Source organism: Artemia sp. Qi Xiang Cuo, chromosome 20, assembly GCF_049724085.1.
Source record: "Artemia sp. Qi Xiang Cuo chromosome 20, ASM4972408v1, whole genome shotgun sequence".
Classification (NCBI taxonomy): domain Eukaryota; kingdom Metazoa; phylum Arthropoda; class Branchiopoda; order Anostraca; family Artemiidae; genus Artemia; species Artemia sp. Qi Xiang Cuo.
In genome coordinates this window covers 38,003,684-38,029,270 of record NC_142813.1, presented here as the reverse complement: position 1 = coordinate 38,029,270, position 25,587 = coordinate 38,003,684, and the positions used below count along the sequence as shown (strand labels likewise).

Below are 25,587 nucleotides of genomic sequence, written 5' to 3'. Positions count from 1 at the left end.
CATTAAAAACGAAATTTTTCTGTTAAATAAGTAGTTTTTGTATCTTTTAAAAGAGCTTTACGGGGATTGAGAGACTCAGTTGCCTAATTCCGTGTGGTTTTCCTTTACTTGGTGGTCATTGAAAACGAAATTTTTGTGCTAAATAAGTAGTTTTTGTATCTGTTAAAAGAGCTTTACGGAGATTGAGAGACTCAGTTGCCGGATTCCATGTGGTTTTTCTTTACTTGGTGGTCATTAAAAACGAAATTTTTGTGTTAAATCAGTAGTTTTTGTATCTTTTAAAAGAGCTTTAAGGGGTTTAAGAGACTCAGTTGCCTGATTCCGTGTGGTTTTTCTTTAATTGGTGGTCATTTGTTGTATCTTTTAAAAGAGCTTTAAAGAGTTTGAGAGACTCAGTTGCCTAATTCCGTGTGGTTTTCCTTTACTTGGTGGTCATTAAAAACGAAATTTTTGTGTTAAATCAGTAGTTTTTGTATCTTTTAAAAGAGCTTTAAGGGGCTTTACCTTCTCACAGTTACATTTTCTTGATTTTTCAAAGTTCATTTTGAATTTCTTTAGTTGAAATGCAAGAGTTGGAATATTTCAGTAGTGTATGGTTGTGGTTTACCTTGTAAGATTTACATTTTCTTGATTTTTCCAAGTTCATTTTGAATTTCTTTCGTTGAAATGCAAGAGTTGGAATATTTCAGTAGTGTTTGGTTGTGGTTTACCTTGTCACAGTTACATTTTCTTGATTTTTCAAAGTTCATTTTGAATTTCTTTCGTTGAAATGCAAGAGTTGGAATATTTCAGTAGTGTTTGGTTGTGGTTTACCTTGTCACAGTTACATTTTCTTGATTTTTCAAAGTTCATTTTGAATTTCTTTCGTTGAAATGCAAGAGTTGGAATATTTCAGTAGTGTTTGGTTGTGGTTTACCTTGTCACAGTTACATTTTCTTGATTTTTCAAAGTTCATTTTGAATTTCTTTCGCTGAAATGCAAGAGTTGGAATATTTCAGTAGTGTTTGGTTGTGGTTTACCTTGTCACAGTTACATTTTCTTGATTTTTCAAAGTTCATTTTGAATTTCTTTCGTTGAAATGCAAGAGTTGGAATATTTCAGTAGTGTTTGGTTGTGGTTTACCTTGTCACAGTTACATTTTCTTGATTTTTCAAAGTTCATTTTGAATTTCTTTCGTTGAAATGCAAGAGTTGGAATATTTCAGTAGTGTTTGGTTGTGGTTTACCTTGTCACAGTTACATTTTCTTGATTTTTCAAAGTTCATTTTGAATTTCTTTCGTTGAAATGCAAGAGTTGGAATATTTCAGTAGTGTTTGGTTGTGGTTTACCTTGTCACAGTTACATTTTCTTGATTTTTCAAAGTTCATTTTGAATTTCTTTCGTTGAAATGCAAGAGTTGGAATATTTCAGTAGTGTTTGGTTGTGGTTTACCTTGTCACAGTTACATTTTCTTGATTTTTCAAAGTTCATTTTGAATTTCTTTCATTGAAATGCAAGAGTTGGAATATTTCAATAGTGTTTGGTTGTGGTTTACTTTGTCACAGTTACATTTTCTAGATTTTTCAAAGTTCATTTTGAATTTCTTTCGTTGAAATGCAAGAGTTGGATTATTTCAGTAGTGTTTGGTTGTGGTTTACCTTGTCACATTTACATTTTTCTTGATTTTTCAAAGTTCATTTTGAATTTCTTTCGTTGAAATACAAGAATTGGAATATTTCAGTAGTGTTTGGTTGTGGTTTACCTTGTCACAGTTACATTTTCTTGATTTTCTAAGGTTCATTTTGAATTTACTTTATTGAACAGCAAGAGTTGGAATATTTCAGTAGTGTTTGGTTATGGTTTACCTTGTCACAGTTAGATTTTCTTGATTTTTCAAAGATCATTTTGAATTTGTTTTGTAGAAACGCAATAGGTGGATTATTTCGGTAGTGTTTTATTGTGGTTTACCATGTCACAGTTACATTTTCTTGATTTTTCAAAGTTCATTTGAATTTATTTCTTTGGAATGCAAGAGTTGGAATAGTTCAGGAGTGTTTGGTTGTGGCTTACCATGTCAAACTTAAATTTTCTTGATTTTTTAAAGTTCATTTTGAATTTATTTCATTGAAATGCTAGAGTTGGAATATTTCATTAGTGTTTGGTTGTGGTTTAACTTGTCAAAGTTACATTTTCTTCATTTTTCAAAGTTCATTTTGAATTTCTTTCGTTGAAATGCAAGAGTTGGAATATTTCAGTAGTGTTTGGTTGTGGTTTACCTTGTCAAAGTTACATTTTCATGATTTTTCAAAGTTTATTTTGAATTTCTTTCGTTGAAATGCAAGAGTTGGAATATTTCAGCAGCTTTTGGTTGTTGTTTACCTTGTCACAGTTACATTTTCTTGATTTTTCAAAGTTCATTTTGAATTTCTTTCGTTGAAATGAAAGAGTTGGAATATGTCAGTAGTGTTTGGTTGTGGTTTACCTTGTCACAATTACATTTTATTGATTTTTCAAAGTTCATTTTGAATTTCTTTCGTTGAAATCCAAGAATTGGAATATTTCAGTTTCACAGTTACATTTTCTTGATTTTTCAAAGTTTCATTTTGAATTTCTTTCGTTGAAATGCAAGAGTTGGAATATTTCAGTAGTGTTTGGTTGTGGTTTACCTTGTCACAGTTACATTTTCTTGATTTTTCAAAGTTCATTTTGAATTTCTTTCGTTGAAATGCAAGAGTTGGAATATTTCAGTAGTGTTTGGTTATGGTTTACCTTGTCACAGTTACATTTTCTTGATTTTTCAAAGTTCATTTTGAATTTCTTTCGTTGAAATGCAAGAGTTGGAATATTTCAGTAGTGTTTGGTTGTGGTTTACCTTGTCACAGTTACATTTTCTTGATTTTTCAAAGTTCATTTTGAATTTCTTTCGTTGAAATGCAAGAGTTGGAATATTTCAGTAGTGTTTGGTTGTGGTTTACCTTATCAGAGTTACATTTTCTTGATTTTCGAAAGTTCCTTCTGAATTTCTTTCGTTGAAATACAAGAGTTGGAATATTTCAGTAGTGGTTGGGGGTGGTTTACCTTATCACGGTTACATTTTCTTAATTTTTCAAAGTTCATTTTGAATTTCTTTCCTTGAAATGCAAGAGTTGGAATATTTCGGTAGTGGTTGGTTGTGGTTTACCTTGTCACAGTTACATTTTCTTGATTTTTCAAAGTTCATTTTGAATTTCTTTCGTTGAAATGCAAGAGTTGGAATATTTCAGTAGTGTTTGGTTGTGGTTTACCTTGTCACAGTTACATTTTCTTGATTTTTCAAAGTTCATTTTGAATTTCTTTCGTTGAAATGCAAGAGTTGGAATATTTCAGTAGTGTTTGGTTGTGGTTTACCTTGTCACAGTTACATTTTCTTGATTTTTCAAAGTTCATTTTGAATTTCTTTCGTTGAAATGCAAGAGTTGGAATATTTCAGTAGTGTTTGGTTGTGGTTTACCTTGTCACAGTTACATTTTCTTGATTTTTCAAAGTTCATTTTGAATTTCTTTCGTTGAAATGCAAGAGTTGGAATATTTCAGTAGTGTTTGGTTGTGGTTTACCTTGTCACAGTTACATTTTCTTGATTTTTCAAAGTTCATTTTGAATTTCTTTCGTTGAAATTCAAGATTTGTAATATTTCGTTAGTGTTTGGTTGTGGTTTACCATGTCACAGTTAAATTTTATTGATTTTTCAAAGTTCATTTTGAATTTCTTTAATTGAAATGCAAGAGTTGTAATATTTCATTAGTGTTGGTTGTGGTTTACCTTGTCACAGTTACATTTTCTTGATTTTTCAAAGTTCATTTTGAATTTCTTTCGTTGCAAATGCAAGACTTGGAATATTTCAGTAGTGTATGGTTGTGGTTTACCTTGTCACAGTTACATTTTCTTGATTTTTCAAAGTTCATTTTGAATTTCTTTCGTTGAAATGCAAGAGTTGGAATATTTCAGTAGTGTTTGGTTGTGGTTTACCTTGTCACAGTTACATTTTCTTGATTTTTCAAAGTTCATTTTGAATTTCTTTCGTTGAAATGCAAGAGTTGGAATATTTCAGTAGTGTTTGGTTGTGGTTTACCTTGTCACAGTTAAACACTACTGAAATATTCCAATTCTTGCATTTCAACGAAAGAAATTCAAAATGAACTTTGAAAAATCAAGAAAATGTAACTGTGACAAGGTAAACCACAATCAAACACTACTGAAATATTCCAACTCTTGCATTTCAACGAAAGTAATTCAAAATGAACTTTGAAAAATCAAGAAAATGTAACTGTGACAAGGTAAACCACAACCAAACACTACTGAAATATTCCAACTCTTGCATTTCAACGAAGGAACTTCAAAATGAACTTTGAAAAATCAAGAAAATGTAACTGTGACAAGGTAAAACCCCTTAAAGCTCTTTTAAAAGATACAAAAACTACTGATTTAACACAAAAATTTCGTTTTTAATGACCACCAAGTAAAGGAAAACCACACGTAATTAGGCAACTTAGTCTCTCAAACTCTGTAAAGCTCTTTTAAAAGATACAACTAATGACCACCAAGTAAAGAAAAACCACACGGAATCAGGCAACTGAGTCTCTCAAACCCCTTAAAGCTCTTTTAAAAGATACAAAAACTACTTATTTAACACAAAAATTTCGTTTTTAATGACCACCAAGTAAAGAAAAACCACATGGAATCTGGCAACTGAGTCTCTCAATCCCCGTAAAGCTCTTTTAAAAGATACAAAAACTACTTATTTAACACAAAAATTTCGTTTTTAATGACCACCAAGTAAAGAAAAACAACACGGAATTAGGCAACTGAGTCTCTCAAACCCTGTAAAGCTCTTTTAAAAGATACAAAAACTACTTATTTAACACAAAAATATCGTTTTTAATGACCACCAAGTAAAGGAAAACCACACGGAATCCGGCAACTGAGTCTCTCAAACCCTGTAAAGCTCTTTTAAAGGATACAACAAATGACCACCAAGTAAAGAAAAAACTACACGGAATCAGGCAACTGAGTCTCTCAAACCCTTTAAAGCTCTTTTAAAAGATACAAAAACTACTGATTTAACACAAAAATTTCGTTTTTAATGACCATCAAGTAAAGAAAAATCACACGGAATTAGGCAACTGAGTCTCTCAATCCCCGTAAAGCCCTTTTAAAAGATACAAAAACTACTTATTTAAAACAAAAATTTTTATTTTAATGACCACCAAGTAAAGGAAAACCACACGGAATCAGGCAACTGAGTCTCTCAAACCCCTTAAAGCTCTTTTAAAAGATACAAAAACTACTTATTTAACACAAAATTTCGTTTTTAATGACCACTAAGTAAAGAAAAACTACACGGAATAAGGCAACTGAGTCTCTCAAACCCCGTAAAGCTATTTTAAAATATACAAAAACTAATTATTTAACACAAAATATAATTTTTAATGACCACCAAGTTAAGAAAAACAACACGGAATAAGGCAACTGAGTCTCTCAAACCCCTTAAAGCTCTTTTAAAAGATACAAAAACTACTTATTTAACACAAAAATTTCGTTTTTAATGACCACCAAGTAAAGTAAAACCACACGGAATAAGGCAACTGAGTCTCTCAAACCCTGTAAAGCTCTTTTAAAAGATACAACAAATGACCACCAAGTAAACAAAAAACTACACGGAATCAGGCAACTGAGTCTCTCAAACCCTGTAAAGCTCTTTTAAAAGATACAAAAACTACTGATTTAACACAAAAATTTCATTTTTAATGACCATCAAGTAAAGAAAAACCACACGGAATCAGGCAACTGAGTCTCTCAAACCCCTTAAAGCTCTTTTAAAAGATACAAAAACTACTTATTTAACACAAAATTTCGTTTTTAATGACCACTAAGTAAAGAAAAACTACACGGAATCAGGCAACTGAGTCTCTCAAACCCCTTAAAGCTCTTTTAAAAGATACAAAAACTACTGATTTAACACAAAAATTTTGTTTTTAATGACCACCAAGTAAAGGAAAACCAGACGGAATTAAGCAACTGAGTCTCTCAAACCCTGTAAAGCTCTTTTAAAAGATAAAAAAACTACTTATTTAACACAAAAATTTCGTTTTTAATGACCATCGAGTAAAGAAAAATCACACGTAATTAGGCAACTGAGTCTCTCAATCCGCGTAAAGCTCTTTTTAAAACGGTGACAAGCTAAACCAGTACAAAGCACTACTCTCGTGGAACTCAATCCCCATTTAACTCCACCCCCGTGCCACTGCACCCCCTTGTAACTGAACCCCTGTATAACTTAAACCCCCGTGTAACTGTACCCCCTTTAGCTGAACTCTCATGCAACTCAACCCTCCATGCAACCCATCTCCCTCAAAACACTTTTCAGTCATTTTCTCGTACTCTCGTGGAACTCAATCCCCATTTAACTCAACCCCCGTGCAACTGGACTCCCTTGTAACTGAACCCCTGTATAACCACCACACGGAATCAGGCAACTGAGTCTCTCAAACCCCTTAAAGCCCTTTTAAAAGATACAAAAACTATTTATTTAACACAAAAATTTCGTTTTTAATGAGCACTAAGTAAAGAAAAACCACACGGAATCAGGCAACTGAGTCTCTCAAACCCCTTAAAGCTCTTTTAAAAGATACACAAACTACTTAATTAACACACAAATTTAGTTTTTAATGACCACCCAGTACAGAAAAACCACACGGAATTAGGCAACAGAGTCTCTCAAACCCTGTAAAGCTCTTTCAAAAGATACAAAAACTACTTATTTAACACAAAATTTCATTTTTAATGACCACCAAGTGAAGAAAAATCACACGGAATCAGGCAACTGAGTCTCTCAAACCCCTTAAAGCTCTTTTAAAAGATACAAAAACTACTTATTTAACACAAAATTTCTTTTTTAATGACCACTAAGTAAAGAAAAAACACACGGAATCAGGCAACTGAGTCTCTCAAACCCCTTAAAGCTCTTTTAAAAGATACAAAAACTACTGATTTAACACAAAAATTTCGTTTTTAATGACCATCAAGTAAAGAAAAATCATACGGAATTAGGCAACTGAGTCTCTCAATCCCCGTAAAGCTCTTTTAAAACTGTGACAAGCTAAACCATGACAAAGCACTACTCTCGTGGACCTCAATCCCCATTTAACTCACCCCCCGTGCACCTTAACCCTCTTGTAACTGAACCCCTGTATAACCGAAACCCCCGTGTAACTGTACCCCCTTTAACTGAACTCTCATGCAACTCAACCCACCATGCAACCCATCTCCCTCAAAACACTTTTCAGCCATTTCTTTTTAAATTGACAATACTTTTCAAACGTTACTTATGTATTATACAGACCACATCGGCGAGGTAAAGCTAGGTCAAGTCACAATGTCATTCTATAGTTACTTTTCAATTAAGCTATTGAATACTTTCTAGCAATGTCTCTTGTAAGCGTCAAATCTATTAAGTATCTGAGCTTATTCTTTGTATTGCTGATGCAAGCATCCCATTCTTTAATTACCCGTGAGGCATTCTTAACCATCGCAATACCTTTACGCAAATATCTTTTCGCAAAAAATTCGCAAATCTCAAAAACTAAAGAAGTAATTATCCTTTTCAAAAAAACATTAGTCCTTTTATTAATGAATCCCATGAAAAGAAACCAGTCTTATAGCGTCACACAATCTCGCTCCTAGTTCCAAAAATGGAATGCATGTAGATTTCTAGTTCCTGATATACAAGTTTTTTTTTTTAGGTTAAATCCATGGTCATTCATATTTAATTTGATTAGTAGGTTTTTTGTTTTTTTTTAAACTTGGCTAAATATCTATCAGAAAAACCTGTTTGGTACGGGGGCGTCGCAAAATGGTACCTTGGAATATACTGTTCTCTTTCTATAGTAGGGTTCTCTGATAAGCTGAATCTGATATTGTGAGTTTCATTAAAGTTCTGAGTTTTAGGGGTTGTTCCCCCTTTTTCGAAAATAAGGCAAATTTTCTCAGGCGCGTAATTTGGATAAGACTAAACTTGATGAAACTTATATGTTTGAAATCAGCATAAAAATCTGATTCTTTTGATGTATATATTGGTATCAACATTTTGTTTTTTAGAGTTTTTGTTACTATTGAGCTGGGTTGCTCCTTACAGTTCGTTACCACGAACTGTTTGAAATAGTGCAGGATGATACTAGAGTAAAGTATAAGTTGTTGACTGGCATGCAATTAGAGGGCTTCGTACCTGTTCCCCCAGTATCTTTGGTGATTTAGTTCCAATATCCCCTATATTCATTAATTTTAGGTTTTTTAGAATTTGTGTTTCCTCTGCCAAAAATATTATCACCCGAAATACATTCATACTTTATACTGATTCGATATCAAGTGAAAAAATGAAGGTAGAACTGGGATAATTCCAAGATACAAAATTTGTACTTGAAATTGACAATTAGTCTTTTCTTGAAATTGGTGGAGTTCGTCCAAACCCCATCCCCTCCCTCCTAAAAAACTATTTTATTAAATATTCTGATTAAAAATTGTACCCACTCGTTCATAATTCTTTGACTTTGATTATTAAACCCCATTATTTTCTGATTTATTTCCTTTTTTAACTTTAATATTATGGTTAGAAGCAATTAATCAAACTTGGTCTCGACAGGAGTCTGGCATTGATAATCTCTTGCCCTGTTAAGTAAAAGTTTTCACGCGGCCGAATATTTAGTTCTCGTGTCAGAATGGGCCACTGTATATAAATTTATACAGTATAATCAAACTCAAAGATTTTTGGCTACTGCATTATTGGAACGTACAAACAGCTCCTCCCATATAATCTGCCATCAGCGGCCCAGTTTATATTACCCTGGAATACGTATTTTGGTAGAAATTTTCTCAAAATGCCTTTGAAACCAACTCGAGACTTTGAAACCAATTTGAAATTTCTAAAAACATCTAATAATAACATTACACTACTAATACCGATTTTTATATATGTATTGGAATAAGTTAATTTAAAACTAGATTCTTTAAAATTTAGTGTTACAAAGGTGAAACCAAGTTTCGCGTTCAAGAGAAATCTGACTTGTCTACAAGTGAAAAAATCTAATGTCGCTAATGTTTATGCTTGTTTAAATGTTCTCCAGAGCACTTGCATCTCGGTCCGGCGTTGTCTAATGGTTGAGATAGGGAATGATTGTTCTGTCTAAATTTATATAGATAGATAGATAGATAGATATTTATTGCAACAAAAGCCTTTTCGGGCCATGGCAAAATAACAATAAAAAAAAAAAAAAAAAAAAAAAAAAAAAAACACACATTAAATTGCACACAATTCATCAAAAAAGTTTCTCTATGTGCTATACCCACTCTTACAAATTTACCCAACCTTCAAAAATCATCAAAATTTCTACTTTAAAAATTTTTTTCGAACCAATCCACCCCTCCAAAATCTGTTGAAAACACTTCCCTCCTCAAATTTCTTAACAGTGGAATAAGCTAATATAGTGGAATAAGCTAAATGCTTATTCCGACTGTTAAACCAATTTAAACTCAAATCTTCTCGCTGTAAATACAATTAATGTTTTCTTGCTATTTTCGAATTTAGGAAGTTTCAGTCAGTGCTCCTCAGGAGGTAAGATGTTTTCCTTTAAATGTAGGACTGTGTATCCCTTTTTAGTAAAGAAAAAAAAAATAAGGAAACAGGAATTTTTCCTTCCAGCTTTCCTGTGTTTCCAGCCCTCACAAACTGACAATTTCAGTTTATGTTTAGGCTTTGGAAGGAGATGACAAGTGTAAAGCTCTCACTCATATTTATTTCCTAGATTAAATGAAATTCTAGTAAGGCAAAAGCTTTTCATAGAATTGAAAAAGAAGTAAAGATATTTATGGTTCAAAATGCAATAGAAAGAGATGAAAGTTGTGAAAACCTATAAAAGATATTGCTATCGTTTTGACAATACAAAATGCACAAACTGTAATCAACTGAGAAAAGGTCCTTTTAATTTGTCAAAAAGAAATACGTGTTATTCACTCCGTTAATTCAAACTATTAATTTAACTAATGTTTTAAATTACGCAATTTTGATCAATAATATAGATACTAACTAATTAAAATTAATATTAGGAAAAAAATACAATATTAATTATTATCATTTCTCAAGAAGCTAATTTGATAATTTGATCATACATAAATTGTATGAAACCTTAAATGACGAATGTTGTTCTTCTTTTTCTCCCAAAACATAAAAGAAAGAAATGGCAAAAAACGTAAGCAAGAAAATACAACCCGAACAAAACTATCTGAACCCAAAAATCTCTTGAAGACTGAACTTTGGTTGTAACATCGATTTTGTGTAGCTAGATATATTCTGTTTCAGTTCCACATAAAAAGTAGCATATTTTGACGTAAAGGGTCGAGAATACTTTCATAATATCGAAAATTTTGCAACACAATCCAAGTTTTAATTGACATAAGTAGTAAATTAAGTTAACCATGTTGACTAAGAGGTGCAAAATTTCCTTTGACCATATCATAGGTATAAGCAGGACTGGATTTACCAATAGGCCCACTAGGCCCGGGCCTAGGGGTGCAAAATGTCAGAGGGTACAATAAGTTATCACTGTGTGATTTTTTCTTAACAAAAACTGGACTGATGTTTAGTTATTTTCAAACTGCTAGGTGCACTCCACCGCCGCACTGCTTATTCACATAAAAGTGGCTTGAACCACAGAAGCAGGAATTCCGTGGCCAGTTATAAACTATCAGATGTCATCTCAAGAATGGCATCTGAGACTTCAGTATCACCTCTCTCTTTTATTTCTTTTTGCTCATTAGTGGCAATCTGTTTAGCGCTTCCGCTATCCCCGAATTTACAGAGATTCCCCCGAAAATCTTGCAAAAACAGAGCGGCAAAAACACTTGGGCCTAGAAGTGTCAAAGCTTAAAATCTGGCCCTGGGTATAAAACAAAGGTCTTAGTCAATTCCAGGGATGTCTGTGAGAAAATATCAAACATTCCAGGGTAACGAACTGGAAGTAAGGAGCGACCCGGCTCAATAGCAACCGAAACTCTAAAAAACTGAATTTTGACATCGATAGAAATATCAAAAGAATCAACTTATTTTATAAGTTTCATTAAGTTTAGTCTTACCCATAAAAGGTTACGAGCCTGAGAAAATTTGCCTGATTTTCAAAAAAGGGGGAAGCACCTCTTAAAAGCTATAGAATCTCAATGAAAATCACACCATCAAATTCAGCGTATTACTGTAGAGACTCGAAGCTCCTATCTGCAAAAATGTGAGATTTTGTATTTTTCGCCATAAGAAAGATCACGGATGCGTGCTTATTCTTTTTTTTTCCAGGGGTGATTTTATCGACCCAGTGGTCCTAGAGTATTTGGAGAGGGCTCGTTCGAGTGGAAATTAGAAGCTCTAATGAAGTTCTAGTGATAAAAATGGAGGGCAACAAGGCCCCTTCCCACGGCCCTTTTTATCTCAAAATCCTCTGATCAAAATTAAGAGATAGCCATTTTGTTCAACATAGTTGAAAGGCTTAATAAATATACCGTTGGAGATTTCATGACCCCCTAAAACCCTTGGGGAAAGGTCTTTAAGTTACAAAATTTGCCCATTGTTTACCTGTAGTATTTGCTTTCGGGAAGTATGTATACATTTTTCGGGTGAGGGGGGTAAATTTTCCACAGGTAGGATTTCCACGGCGACAATTTGTCGTTGGGAGGGAAGTTTCCAGAGGGCGAATTTAACAGGGGAAATTTCACACTGGTGAAATTTGCCAGAATTCCTATACGAGATTCTTCTCATGTCTTGTTTTCTCTCTGTCGATTCAGTTTAACGCGTGGAGATCTTAAGGGTAAGTGCCCGGGATTAATTTTCACCGGGATTGAATTGTCTAGAGCAGTGATTCTCAAACTTATTTATATACTGTTTCGCTTTTTACCAACAGAACATTTTAGGTACTCCTTCTCAGTTACCGATAGGACTACTAAGTAAACTATAGCTAAAATATAAATACCATTATCAGTCCTAGAGTTAAAGTGTTGTTTAATTTATTTTTTTCTGGCAGTGTACCCCCTAAAATTTTTGCGTACTCCCAAGAGGTACGTGTACTGCAATTTGAGAAGCACTGGTCTAGAGAGTAAATCGGTCAGGAGGAGGGATTTTTTGGTGGAGGTGTAGCCAGATTTCCTAGCATTATTTAAGAACAATCAGAAATTACAAAAAAAAAACAAGTTTTTTCCATTAAAAGTAAGGAGCAACATTAAAACTTAAAACGAACAGAAATTGTTACGTATATGAGGGGGGGGGTTGCTCCTCCTCAACACTTCGCTCTTTACGCTATAGTTTGAATTTTGTCCCAATTCTTTAAGAACGACTCCTGAAACACTATTTTCTTCTAATTAAAACAATAAGAAGATTTTTTTTTTAAAGTACTAAGAATAATTAGCGTAAAGAGCGAGGTGTTGAGGAGGAGCAAACCACCTCATATACGTAATAATTCCAGTTCATTTTAAGTTTTAAAGCTACTCCTTACTTTCAGTTGAAAAAACTTGATTTTTATTTAATCTTGGTAGGGGCAGCACGTTTTAAGCACTTTGCTGGTTTTATTAGTTCTGAACAGCTTTGGCAGTTCTAAACGCAAATCTGTGTTCTGAAAATTTCTCTTAAGAAATTACTGTTACAGTGGAAGATTTATATACTTTTATGTACAACTGTATATTATAGGTTGGACCTAGTATCCAAAATCTAGTTACATTAAAATTTGCAGATCTTTCAGACAAAATTTCCAATACTTTACATAAAAAATGCCCTTTTAAGATCCGAAACTTTTAAGCTATCCATATTTTTGAGCTTTTTTGCGTATAGTATATTAGTGTATCTATTGTAAAATTTATAAAATAACAAAGAACATACTTTTTTATATTATACCTTTTGGTCTTTTGTTCACTGTAGTTTTATTGAAGAGTTATTGAGTGAGTTAGATTCTTATTGTTTTTTTTTCTTTCTTGTTTTTTTTAGAAACCTTATGTAATCACAAATTTATACAATTATATAATAGTTGTATGACCCTTATGTAATTCTGAAGACGTCTATCAGTCACACAGCCCAAATTTTCGCTTAGGTTGTATTTTAATCATTGTCGAGAAAATTCGTCATTAACTTCTTATTTTGTAAGATTGATAATAGCACTAAAACTCGCAGCAGCAAAATACCACCCGAGACCAACGTACCTTTCACCTGGTCAACAAGATTTTCTTTTTTGGTTTATCTTTTTTGTTTTTGCATAAAAATATGTTGAACCATATTTTAGTTTACTATTAGTCTGATTAGCTCCTATAATATTATTCTGCCAAACTTCTTTTTCTTATTTTTAATATTAGCAACTTAAAACGGACAAAGGTAAGTGCCGGTTGCAAATACTTCTAAAGGGGAGCTAGTGTTTTTGGTTTCTGAAAAGCTTAAATGCCACAATCAAATGCTTTAATATATCAATTAATATTTCACAGGTGATCTACACAATGAGCAAGAGGTATTACATGCTCTTTTGGAAGAAAAAAAGGCACACGAAAATGGTACGAAAGTTTTTACCCGAGAGTATATCGGTAAAAACAAATGACCCCTCGTGAATTCCTTACCTTAGCTTTCGTTTGATGTGTCCCTGCTCCTCATTTTGACAATTTTTTTCACAACCATGGAGTATTTGCTTAAAACTTGTTTCCTTCCACCTCTGTAATACCCTTTTTTGATAAGAAAAAAGAAACAAAAAAGTACGGGTAGTATACCAAGTGGTAAATAAGACTAGTACCTTCACAATCGTCTAAGGTGATTTTCAAGAAAATGGAACCAGAAAAAAATTTGCCACGTAACTTAAGCCAAATTTCGTCAGACCTTAAAGGTAACTTTCATCACAACTTAAGGCCATTTTCGTCAGTTTGTTTAACCTGGGGTAGTGAAACCCCTGGTAATTACAAAAGAAAATTAATTAGTATAAATTGCACCAACTTTCCTTTTTTGTAAATGGTTACTCCATATTCTATACAAGTTTTCCGTACAAAGAGATTGAAAGTCGTGGCACTTGTACTTTTAACAGTTTTCAATATCTTGGCAAACTAAGGCAGTAAAATCTTAACTTTAAACCACAGAAAGCTTACTTGTAGAAAATATTGCGACTCAATAACTTTTCAGTCTTTTTACTAGCCTTCTATTTCGTACGAAAGAAACAACTGGATTTCACACCATTTTAATGGTTCAACATGTGACATATTGAACACTTTCTGACATACGCTTAAGGAATTATGTGAGTGGCTTGCAAAATGTCACAAAAATTAACTAGTAAGCTGGAGGATATTTCTTAATACGAAAGTATAGGACATTAATCTTCCTTTTTATCATTGTTTATACCCTGTCAATTTTTCCTTGAATTGCCATAAGATTCAAGAGCCTTAACCAAAAGCCGAAAAACCCGAAAATGCACCAAACCCAGAAGCCTTAACCGTTTACCTTAGTACCTTGACTGTTCAAGTTCGATAAAGGAAAAAAAAATACAACTATGTAGTGCATATCCGTTCAGAAAAAAAATATATCAGACTTATGCTTTGAAATTATGCTTGAAAGAACAGAATTTTATATCAGGGGTAGTCAACCTAAGATCCGTTGACCCAACTTGAAGATTTGTCTGATCTGAGAGATTTGTTACACTTTCACAAAATCTAATGGTCATAATAGTGAAACCAATGTATTAAAAAAAAATATATTAATCTCATCCATATATTCAAAAAACAACTGCTGAAATTATTTTGATTTAAACAATATTATTAAAACACAAGAACCAAAAACAGAATCTATAACAAAATACAAATTTTCCAACTTGAATAGTCTGGCACAAAAAATTTTTAAGTGTTTTTGGTTTAGTTTACACCTGCGAATAACTATCTTTGAAAATGAATTGATGACCTAACACAAAGCAAACTCAAGCATGGCGGATGCTAGGCTCTACCACATACTAAAAGTGGGATTGATTTATAGAAACTAAACGAAAGAGTGGAGTAAATCAAAACCTCGAATGGCAAAACAAACATTTAAAATGATTTAATTTATGAATAATTAATTATTACTTATTGTTTTTTAGTGTTGTGTATTTCTATACAATGCGTTTCTAGCCTTATTATTATTATAATATATTTACTCAAATGTAAGAGTAGAAGCAAAGAAAATAATATTGACAAATTTTATTTCTATTTTGTTTCAAAATAATGTTTATAGCGAATAGAAACCTAATATGGGGATATGTAATTATTTATGGCCCACAGAGTTATGATGTATTTCCAAAATTGCCGGTAAAATCAGTGCGATTGGTCACTTCAATTTGAATCACTTCAATTTAAAATTTGAAGTATTGAACACTTCAAATTTTAAGAGGAAGAGACTTGAGATTAACAGTATTTTACTTGATTTTTAAGAATTTTTTTTGTTGATTTTTTCCTTAGTTTCCTGAAAAAATAACTGGCTTTACTCAGTTACACCTCCTTTTTCTTATGAACAAATATTTTTTCTTTTTTTAGCTTAATATTTTTCTCAAGATGAACTTTAGGACCATAATACTATAAATGAGAAAAAAATATACACAGACAATGAACATGCAAGAAAAGAAAAACCAAATCTTGCTTTATTTTTGTTTCTTAAATCTGAAAAAAATAGCTAGATTAGAATATATTTTGCTATCGTTTTTCTAACGTTACTCACAAATTTAAGTAGATTCTTTCAAGACCATTTAAACTGAGTCGATATTCAGCATTTCCATATTCAGAATCTTGTTTTATCTTCAATTGCGTTTATGAAATTAGGGTTGAGTCCTTAATGAAGGCTGTTGTTTAAAAATGGAATTAAAATCAAATGAAGCAGTAGATGTAGGGTCTGAAGCAGGGTTGCCAACTGTTGATATCCAAAAAGAGTGCAAATCAAGGTAAAAAAAAGAGTGATTATTGCTCAAAAAGAGTGCAGGTCAAAAACTTTGCATTCCCTATTCTGCATCCCCTCTGAGGTAAATAAGCTTGCATTTCGAACGAAAAGTGTGTAAGTTGGCAACCCTGTTCTTTAGGAAGTTGCCAACTACTGACGTTTCGTGCGAATGAAAACTTACACTCGAAAAGAATGATTTTCACTCTTCCGCATCCCCTTTGAGGTAAAAAAAAAGAGTGAATTTCATACGAAAAGTGCACAAGCTGGCAACCCTTGTTTGAAGTGCCCATACATTGTTACGATTAAACTATGGTTTAATTAAATTAATAAAGTTTTAACTGTAAATAGCCATTTTGTACGTCAAATTTATTAATTCAAGAAGCTTTGTACCACTTTTTTATGGTGATTTATTACCCACTCTCTTAAGCTTGGCATGCTTGATTGATTGTTTAAGTTTTTATCCCAAACGTGTCACATCTCTCTTTGTAAATTAAAGAAATAGCTGGCAATGGAAGCTTTCAACATGAAAATTGGTTTACTGTATCTTGGAGATATAGAAATAATTACTTCCTTCACAACTAGCTGCCTGGTAATAACATTCAAGTAACACTAAAATTATTTTTCAGTTTTTGCTCTCTTTTGAAATTTACGCTATGATACCTAATGCGTTTGAGCCGCCACACCTGACCTGTGATACCACAGTTGATCATTGCATCTAGGCAAAGATAAACTATAATCCTTTGTACTTTCGCTCCCTTCGAAAAAACTTTTAAATTAAAAACTTAAATAGTTATCAACCACTAGTAGAAACTATGCACGATGAAACATCTTAATACCCTTGATCATAGAACGTTACTATGGATAAGATACACCCCCCCCTCTGAAAAAAACAGAACTACTTCGGCTAAGTAGCTACTTAGATAATACCAGTAATTTGTTATAATAACATAATTTATGATAATAATAAAATTATAAAATAATAACATATAATTATAATTTGTTTTGTGTTTAGTGTATATGTGTTGTTTAATTATGTTATAATTATGTGTTGTTTTGTGAATAATTTGTTTAGTTATTATAATTTGTTTTGTGATGATAATTTATGATAATAACAAAAATTATGAAAATATTATAATTTGTTTTGTCTTGAAGGTGATTTAACCAACGAAGAAGATGTTTTGGATTGGTTATTGCATCAACGCAACTCCGATACAATTGAAGAAGTTACCGACGAGCTCCTGGACGATATAATTGAAAAACATGAATACGTTGTTGTTTATTTTAGTAAGTAAAATTACTACCCAGTACATATTAACAATTTATTGAAGCAGTTTTTCAGTCAAGACCTTAAAAAAATTGTTATATTTCCATCAGTTTTTAGCTTCCTGTATAGTTTGTCTTAGAGTACCAAAGACTATGAAAATAAAATATGATTGTTTGAACAGGTCAGTTGCACACTTAACAACCAAATAAGTCTTAAAAAATGAAGGAAAATCGTAAATTAAGATTTTGATGAAAAAGACCTTCATATTGATAGTATAGTTTATAGTCTAGGTACTATAGTTTTTTATGGCAGCGGGGAAAAAAAAACGTAGATGAAAAATCAACATGACACGAAAGAGCTTAAAAAAGCGTAGCTTTCCTTTGAAGGTGTAGTTACAAGGCCGTAGTCAGGATGTTTTGAAAACACCCCTCTCCCCCGAAACCTCTGTCCGAGTCATAAAACAAGTAACAAAAATGAATCTAACTAATATTTTGATACATTAAAAAAATTGTACCCCCCCCCCCCGAAAAAATTCTTTTGTACCCCCCCCCCCCCCAAAAAAAAAATCCTGGATTGGCCCTGTGTAGTTATTTTTTCGAGTCGCAAGTTTTGTAGTTTTGAATTTTTATAGACGTAAAGCGTTGTCAAATTTAACTAATTAGTTTTGCCGATTTATTTTCACGATTCAACTTGGCAAAGTTAACGGAAATGTGGTACTGTCCTAAAATCTTTTAAATTTTGAAATAATAGAAAAAAACAACCTTTGAGAATTGGGGTTCTTAGGTATGAATAGAGCTAAGATGGGTCCAGGGGACAGAAAATCTTTTCACTTTGATGTCCTAGGTACTTTGATTAATTTTTAAAAAAAGGTCCACAAAAATGAAATATGGAACTATAGCACTGTTTTTATTTTATTTCTCTACTTATTTATTTTATATAAAAACAGAAGGTAAATTTTATCTCCTCTGAAATCATTTCTTAAATATTAAAAAATTCCTTTTTTCATGAATATTGATTATCAGATATTTACTGACGCGATTCAAATGGCCGCAATTATGACCAGAAGGCTCATCACATGTATCTAAAAAAGTTTTAGAAGATCAAAGTTGACATACAAAAAACCATTCCAATCTGAATTACATAGCTTCTTTGGCTCGTTGCTAACATAATCGTATTGAATTTCTGTCTTTGGGCCCTATATAGACTATTTTTTGTTCTTTAGAGGAAAAGTTGTTTATTCAGTCTGACCTTTAAAAAGGCAGATACATCCTTTAATATTTACTATGACCCCGAAATTGTTTTGACTTTTTGGAATTTTGAACTTTTTGGAATTTGTTATTTTGCATCGGAAATGATTACTTTCCTGGTAGAAAATGATTTTTTCCTTTCAAAAAGCACATACGTCATCTAAAAATCACCATTTTTTTTCGCTTGATAATACCTTCAACCGATCTTCCTAAGAACTTCAACGAGTTTTGACATATATTTCGAAAATGCTCGGTCACATCCTTAAGGAAATTGATGCAAAGCACTGTAATGCTTCACAATCTATAATGTGAAATAGAAAACAGTTTAAAATCATCTTCTCAAAAACCATTCCCTGTTTTGAAGAAATTAATGGGCTGTCTTTGTGTCTTCTTTAAGAGACTGTGACTACTTTATGGTATAATTATTAAACTTAAGCTGATGGATTTTGCTATTTTTACGCCATAAAAGAAGAAGAAGAAAATATTGAAACAAAATGTGAATTAAAAACTTTGCATGTTAAGATTTTATGTTACACAGCTCCAATATAGATGACAGCAATGTTGTAGTATTTCTGTGTTTCATTCCTTATGCATTAATCCAGATCTTAATATAAAGCTGGGTCGTTTGGTGTATCTGTAGTCACCGGGAGCTTATACTGGGCCCTGAATAATAACACTTTTGTGAGCCCCTCATAAATAATATTACATTTACTCTACGATAAAATGAGAAAGCGTAATGGATGAAAAAATGGGGAAAACCAGTGATTAAAGAAAATACAAGACAAATATCTTGATCAAGACCTCCGTTCAACCACCCTTAATGCAGAATTATGAATGAAAAAGAGAAATGCAAATAAAAGTCCATAGGACAACATAAAACAACAAACCTTAAAAAAGGACACTAAAGCGAAAGAGGCCGTTTTCCAAGCAACGTGAAACGACAAATGAATAAGAATTGGAATACTGAAAGGCTATTCATACTTTCAATTTGGACGCATTCTACTTGAGGTTTTAAAAAATGCTAATCCCTTCTCAGGCACGGCATTATCAGAGATCCTGTTAGGCTGTGAAATATGATTTTGTGAAAAAAGACAGGAAAGACCAGAATTGATAAGTTAAGCATAAGCGGATCTGAGAAAAGTTTTTCCAGTATTTCTTATAAAGGCTCTCGGTGGATGTGCTCCTTTGATCTCACTTACCTCACGGAAAAACTGCGTGAGACCTTTGACGGGGGCAATGATAGAGGTTCTAACAAAATGAAGAGATCTCAGTTGTCATACGCAAAGAATGATTTAGCACTTTGCAGACAGCCTAGGCAAAATAAATCTCCATATCCCCTTTCTGAAATTTCATCGAAAAGCGAGAAATATTGATTTTCTAATCAACTTTTTACATTCCTTATCACTGGTGTTCCATCTTTTTTGTTCTTATGTTATATTATGCATGAATAATGCCATGATAATTGTTCTCATTACTTTCGTTAGATATCATCCATTCAATTAATTGTTTATTACAATTTAGAAATGGGACAAATAGCTTTATCCCTTTCTTTTTTTTAAGGTGGGCCTTGCAAAGAGGGGCAGAAATGCAACTCCATATTGGATAATCTAGAAAATATTGATGACGAAACGGACGACCATGGTATTCAATTTGTCACAACAGAGGATACAGGCTTGGCCAAGAAGTTTAAAATCTACAAGTTCCCTTCTCTAGTTTTCTTCAGAAATGGGGAACCACTACAATATACAGGTATGTAAGCTGCTTTATCAGAGTTACTACTACTAAGAATTCGTCACAACCATCCGGTACAATCGTCCAACACATTATTTTTTCTTGAAAATGGCGATGGCTTGGCAAACTTACGCAAACAGAAGTACTATTGCCTCGTCTATTTTATTTATTAGTTTCCAAATAGTATCGGAATTAAGAAACTTCAATCAAGAATTTAAATGCCTTTGAATCTCGAAATTAGCAAGCTGTTTCCTCGAGTTGACCAAAATGAGCACTAGTTGGAGCATTATTTACTATAACCACTTCGCTATGTAACCAGAAGTCAACACTAATTTTTCCTAGAAAACATCGATGCCTTCTCTAACTTATGCATACGAACGTAATATTTCCCTGTTTATTGTATATATTAGTTTTCATACGGCATCAGAATTAACAAACCACTATTTCGAATTTAGATGCCGTTGGATCCCAATTTCAGTAAGTTGATACCTCGTGTTTGATCCATAGGAGCACTAGTGGGGGCATTATTTGCTATAACCACTTCGCTATGTAAGCAGAAGTCAACACTAATTTTTTATAGAAAACATAGATGCCTTCTCAAACTTATGCACACAGACAAAATATTTCCTCGTTTTTTATTTATTAGTTTTCAAACGGTATCAGAATTAACAAACTACTATTTCGAATATAGATGCCGTTGGATCCCAATTTCAGCAAGTTGATACCTCGAGTTTGATCCATAGGAGCACCGGTCCGCACATCAAAGGCCAGATTTTGGTGAAAACAATGACTATGATCGTTTTCTTGTGCTGTTTACTGTTGTCCTGTTTTCATGTCCCGTGTTCCATTTTATACAGAAACGTTTTCGTTTTCTGTATAATCTATTCCTATGAAAGAGCCTGTTTAAATTGTTGAATCTCTCCCTCTTTTTTATATTTTACGTCACAGTAATAGATATTCAATTTTCCTTTTCAAGACAATTCTCATTGTTATCTGTCTTGTTCGAAGCCTTATTTAGGAAATGTCAATATTTGGATTCTATCTGCGAAATCCGAACTGTCACTTGTCTTCGTTGGAAACTCACTGTATTTGCATATCTTTATTAAAAGGAGCCCAGCCATGCTGCTCCAGCTAGAGGGAAAATCAGTCGGTGGATATAATATTGAATTAATAGATTGAAATGGGACTAGATACTTCGAGAAAAAGCTATCAGTTCGTTTTATTATGTTCATAGAGATATTCTTCTTATTTTCTAAATCGAAACATGATATTAAATAATTCAAAATATTATAAAATTCGAATTGTTTTTCTATATTTTTTTTGTAAATTACGTGCTGCGTTTCGTAATTTTTCAATTACTCTTCCTAATATCATGGTAATTATAGTACTGGTTCGAATTATTCTTACTCAGTGACAGTTTTCTGTCTTCACAGGATTAGGTTTTATTTTATTTTTATTTTTTTTTATTTTTTAGGTTTTATTTTATTTTATTTAATTCTACGTACTGTTTCACTTAATTAAAATTTTATTTTTTATCATTATACGTACTTATTATACGTAATTTATACGTAATTATTATACGTTTATTATACGTAATTATACGGAATTTATTATTATACGTACTTATTTTTCATTATTAAAATTTTATCTTAATTAACTTTTATTTTTAGGTTTTTTTTTATTTTATTTAATTCTACGTACTGTTTCACTTAATTAAAACACGACTGTGTTTAAACACGAACGTAATCTACGACTATGTATTTTATTTTTATATAAAGTAAATTTGAAAGGCAGTTTTCAGAGAGCTAGCTACTATATGTACGATGAAGCAAAGACCTGTTCTTTCATATCTGCATGGAAAAAGTGTGCCCAGTGTATACAAGGGAAGTAAACATATCAAAGGACACAATAATAGACAGTTCATGTATCGTAATATTATTCATTTTAGGTTATCTTGTCAGGTCAAGCCTCAAACTTAAAGAATAAGTATATGCTACATTGTGTGTTAATCACCCATTTAACTGGGAAGTCACAGTAGCTCGATAGATTTTCGGTTATTTTGGTATAATCCATTTTGCTGTATAAACTTTTTGTATCTTCCTTTTCCTTTACTGAATGATAAATAAATTATTTTTCACAATTCTATGTGAATTATGACTATTTTCTCTCCTGTGTTTTTTTTTCACTCATTTTGTAGATTGAATTAAAAAAACAAATGTTTTCGACTGAAAGTAAGGAGCAACATTAAAACTCAAAACAAACAGAAATTATTAAGTATATGAAGGGGTTTGCCTCCTCCTCAACACCTTGCTCTTTACTCCAAAAATTTTTATAGTACTTTTGAGAAAAGCTTCTTATTGTTCCAATTAAACGACTTTTGTGTTTCAGGAGTCGTTCTTAAGGAATTGGGAAAAAATTCGAACTTTAGCGTAAAGAGCGGGATGTTGCGGAGGAGACCCTTCATAAGTGCAATAATATCTGTTCGTTCTAAGTTTTAATGCTGCTCCTTACTTTCAGTTGAAAAAAACTTATTTTTTTATTTAATTTCTGATGATTTTTTTAATAATCCCAGGAAATTTGCCCCCACCTCCACGGAGAAATACCCTCCCTACGAATATATCCTCTATATAATTCAATCCCAGTGAAATTTCCCTTCCCATGGAAACTTCCCTTCCCTGGAAACTTCCCTTCCCATGGAAATTCCTCTGTGAAAAAAAAAAAAAAAACAGCAGAAAACTCGTCTTCCCACCCTAAAATGTATGCAAGCTTCCCAATAAACTAAAGAATTGTTTGATTACTTAGATTCTTTATCTTGACAGTTTTTGAAAATAGTTTTACTTTTAGAACATTAAAACTTGGAGCTTTTAATCCTCTTATAAATCAATGTTCATTGAGAATAGAAAAAGGCAAAATAGGTTTTCTTTTAAGCGGCTCAAAATTCAAGATATATCGACAAAAATGTTAGTTTAAACGCATGAAGGAACTTACTACACTCATTTTTTTCATTTTAGCCTTTCATTCCCCCTTATCCATCAAGAGATTTTAAAGGATAAGGGCTCTTGTGAGAATTCACACTGAGAGCTTCGTCTTCTGCTTGACCTCTTTTATCCTTTCAAACCTTTTGTCATTAGAACTGAAGAAGCTTTTATATTGTTTTTTATCCTTAAGCCTTTTGTTTTTAAATGAAGACACTTCACTTTTTTTTATTTTATGAATGTCTGACCTTTTAGAATACAAGTGGGAAATAGAATGCTTGTAACTCTTTTTGTATCAATCTTTTCTTTTTTAATCGTACACTGAATTTGGTCTTTAATAAATTTTTTTCTAAGTCCTTAGAAAATGTTGTAAGCTCTCAAAAGACTGGGATCTAAGATTTTAGGAATAGTAAGACATGAAACTCATGTTTGACTAAGACAAAAAAAACAATGAAATGTGTTACCCTAAATAATCATACAACTATTTATTCAAGAATAAATGCAAATATTGATAGTATTTATTTTTGTCACCTCTATTTTTATATATGCTTGGGGAAAAGATAAAAGGTCTAAGATAAGATTTATTGACAATGAATTAAGCATGTAACGAATATGGCCCTCAAATGAGGGGGAGTACATACAAGTCAATTAAAAATCGATTCAAAGAGAAAGAAAATAAACTTTAAAATAGCATCACCCAGCAAAAACAAATTATACAAAAGTTGAATGGAAGACAAAATATCTAAGCAGATTAAAAAATCCCATTGTTTTTCTTTTGCCGAAAAGCAAAAGAAGCCAATTTATTTTTCCCTTTTCCTTACTTTTCCTTGCGATGTTTTTTTTTCTTTTCAATGTTTCAATGCTTGGATTAAAATACAAATTTTGGTTAAAATATTATTATGTAAATTGAGCTTAGGCTTATTTTGATTTATATTAGATCTTATCTGTAACGCTGCAAGGTCAAAAAAACACGAAAAGTGTGTTATTCAGAATAACCGAAAAACCATTTATACGAATATAAATACAAATACTGGTATTATTAATTTTCTTTGCATCTGTTTTGACTGTTTCTTGAAAAAAAGATAAAAGTTATGCTTTTAACAAAAGAAAGACATATATTTATTCTTCTTAATTGTATTTTTTCTTGCTTTGCTTTGATTTTTTTTCCTCTGATTAAAATCCAAAATTTAGTACAGCATAGACAGATTTAATTCGAGCGTGTTTTAATTTTTTTTTTTATCTTGTTGATAATACTTCTCAGATTTTTTGCTTTGCTTTCATTATTTTTATTGTTCTTGCTTTACTTTTATTTTACTAAAGAGAGGCTGTGACTATCGATTCAAAATTATTTTCTTTCTTTTATTATTAGTGGCTTCACATTGTTCTATTATTGTTTTATTCATATATTTTTCCTCTTCACGTATCGTGACCGAGGTTTTAGTTGTATTAGAAGAGTTTACACTTCAAAGCTAAAGTACTGCTACCTGTAACAGTGAAAACCCTAGAATTAAATTTGGATTAAATTTGTATCACTTAGATATTGAATATTTTGTTTTGCAGGTGATTTACAAGACGAAGAGCAGTTACTTGAATGGATATTATCTGATTCTAATTTGGAATTACCAGATCAAATTGAAGAAATCAACGCAAAAATGCTTGCTAAAAAGATTGAATCTTCTCCAAATTTGGTAGTCTATTTCTGTAAGTTAATTTTCTATGATAATAACTTTTTCTGACTACTTCGAATTTAAGGGGTGGTCTTAGATACTTGGCAGATGGCTCATTGGATTAGAAATTGAAAATTGTAGTGCCTTTTTTAAAAGTAGAAAGAGATTGGTAAGACAAAAAGTTTCTTGGACTCATTGGTAATCTACGATATAGCTGAAAGGAAATAATATTTGTCACTAGTCCCCACTAAATAAAGACTTAATTAATTTGGTGAGTGAATATCTCACATTCCAATCTTCAGTGTAAAAAAGCAGTATAAACATCTTTAAATGCTATAAGTTAAAATTAAATTAAAAAAAAAACAGTTTTTTCAACTGAAAGTAAGGGGTGACATTAAAGCTGAAAACGAACAGAAATTATTCCCTATGTGAAAGGGGTGTCCCCTCCTCAACCCCTCCCCAACACCTCACTCTTTACGCTAAGGTTTTTATTTTTTTAAATAAAGCTGTGAGATAGAGTCAAACTTTAGCGTAAAGAGCGAGGCGTTGAGGAGGGGAAAGCCCCTTTTGATGGGTAAGACTAAACTTAATGAAAATTATATATTTGAAATCAACATAAAAATCTTATTCTTTTGATATATCTATTGGTACCAAAATTTCGTTTTTCAGAGTTTCAGTTACTATTGAGCCGGGTCGCTCCTTACTTACAGTTCGTTACCACGAACTGTTTGATAACTTT

General features: G+C 32.2%; 1 protein-coding gene across 8 annotated transcripts in view; it reads left to right on the top strand.

Annotated features, from left to right (window-relative positions):
• Positions 1-25,587, top strand: part of hlk (hulk) — a 315,193-nt gene that overhangs the window by 190,519 nt on the left and 99,087 nt on the right. For 6 of the 8 annotated variants that reach the window (XR_016143473.1, XR_016143472.1, XM_089106231.1 and 3 more), the window contains 4 exons: positions 13,513-13,578; positions 17,117-17,248; positions 20,036-20,224; positions 24,742-24,882. Coding sequence is in view for 6 of the 8 variants with exons in the window: in XM_089106231.1 (XP_088962357.1) it covers positions 13,513-13,578; positions 17,117-17,248; positions 20,036-20,224; positions 24,742-24,882 (528 nt within the window). In the remaining 2 variants the exon portion in view is untranslated. The remainder of the gene's footprint in view (positions 1-13,512; positions 13,579-17,116; positions 17,249-20,035; positions 20,225-24,741; positions 24,883-25,587) is intronic. The other 2 variants (XM_089106234.1, XM_089106233.1) reach the window with 1 other exon arrangement.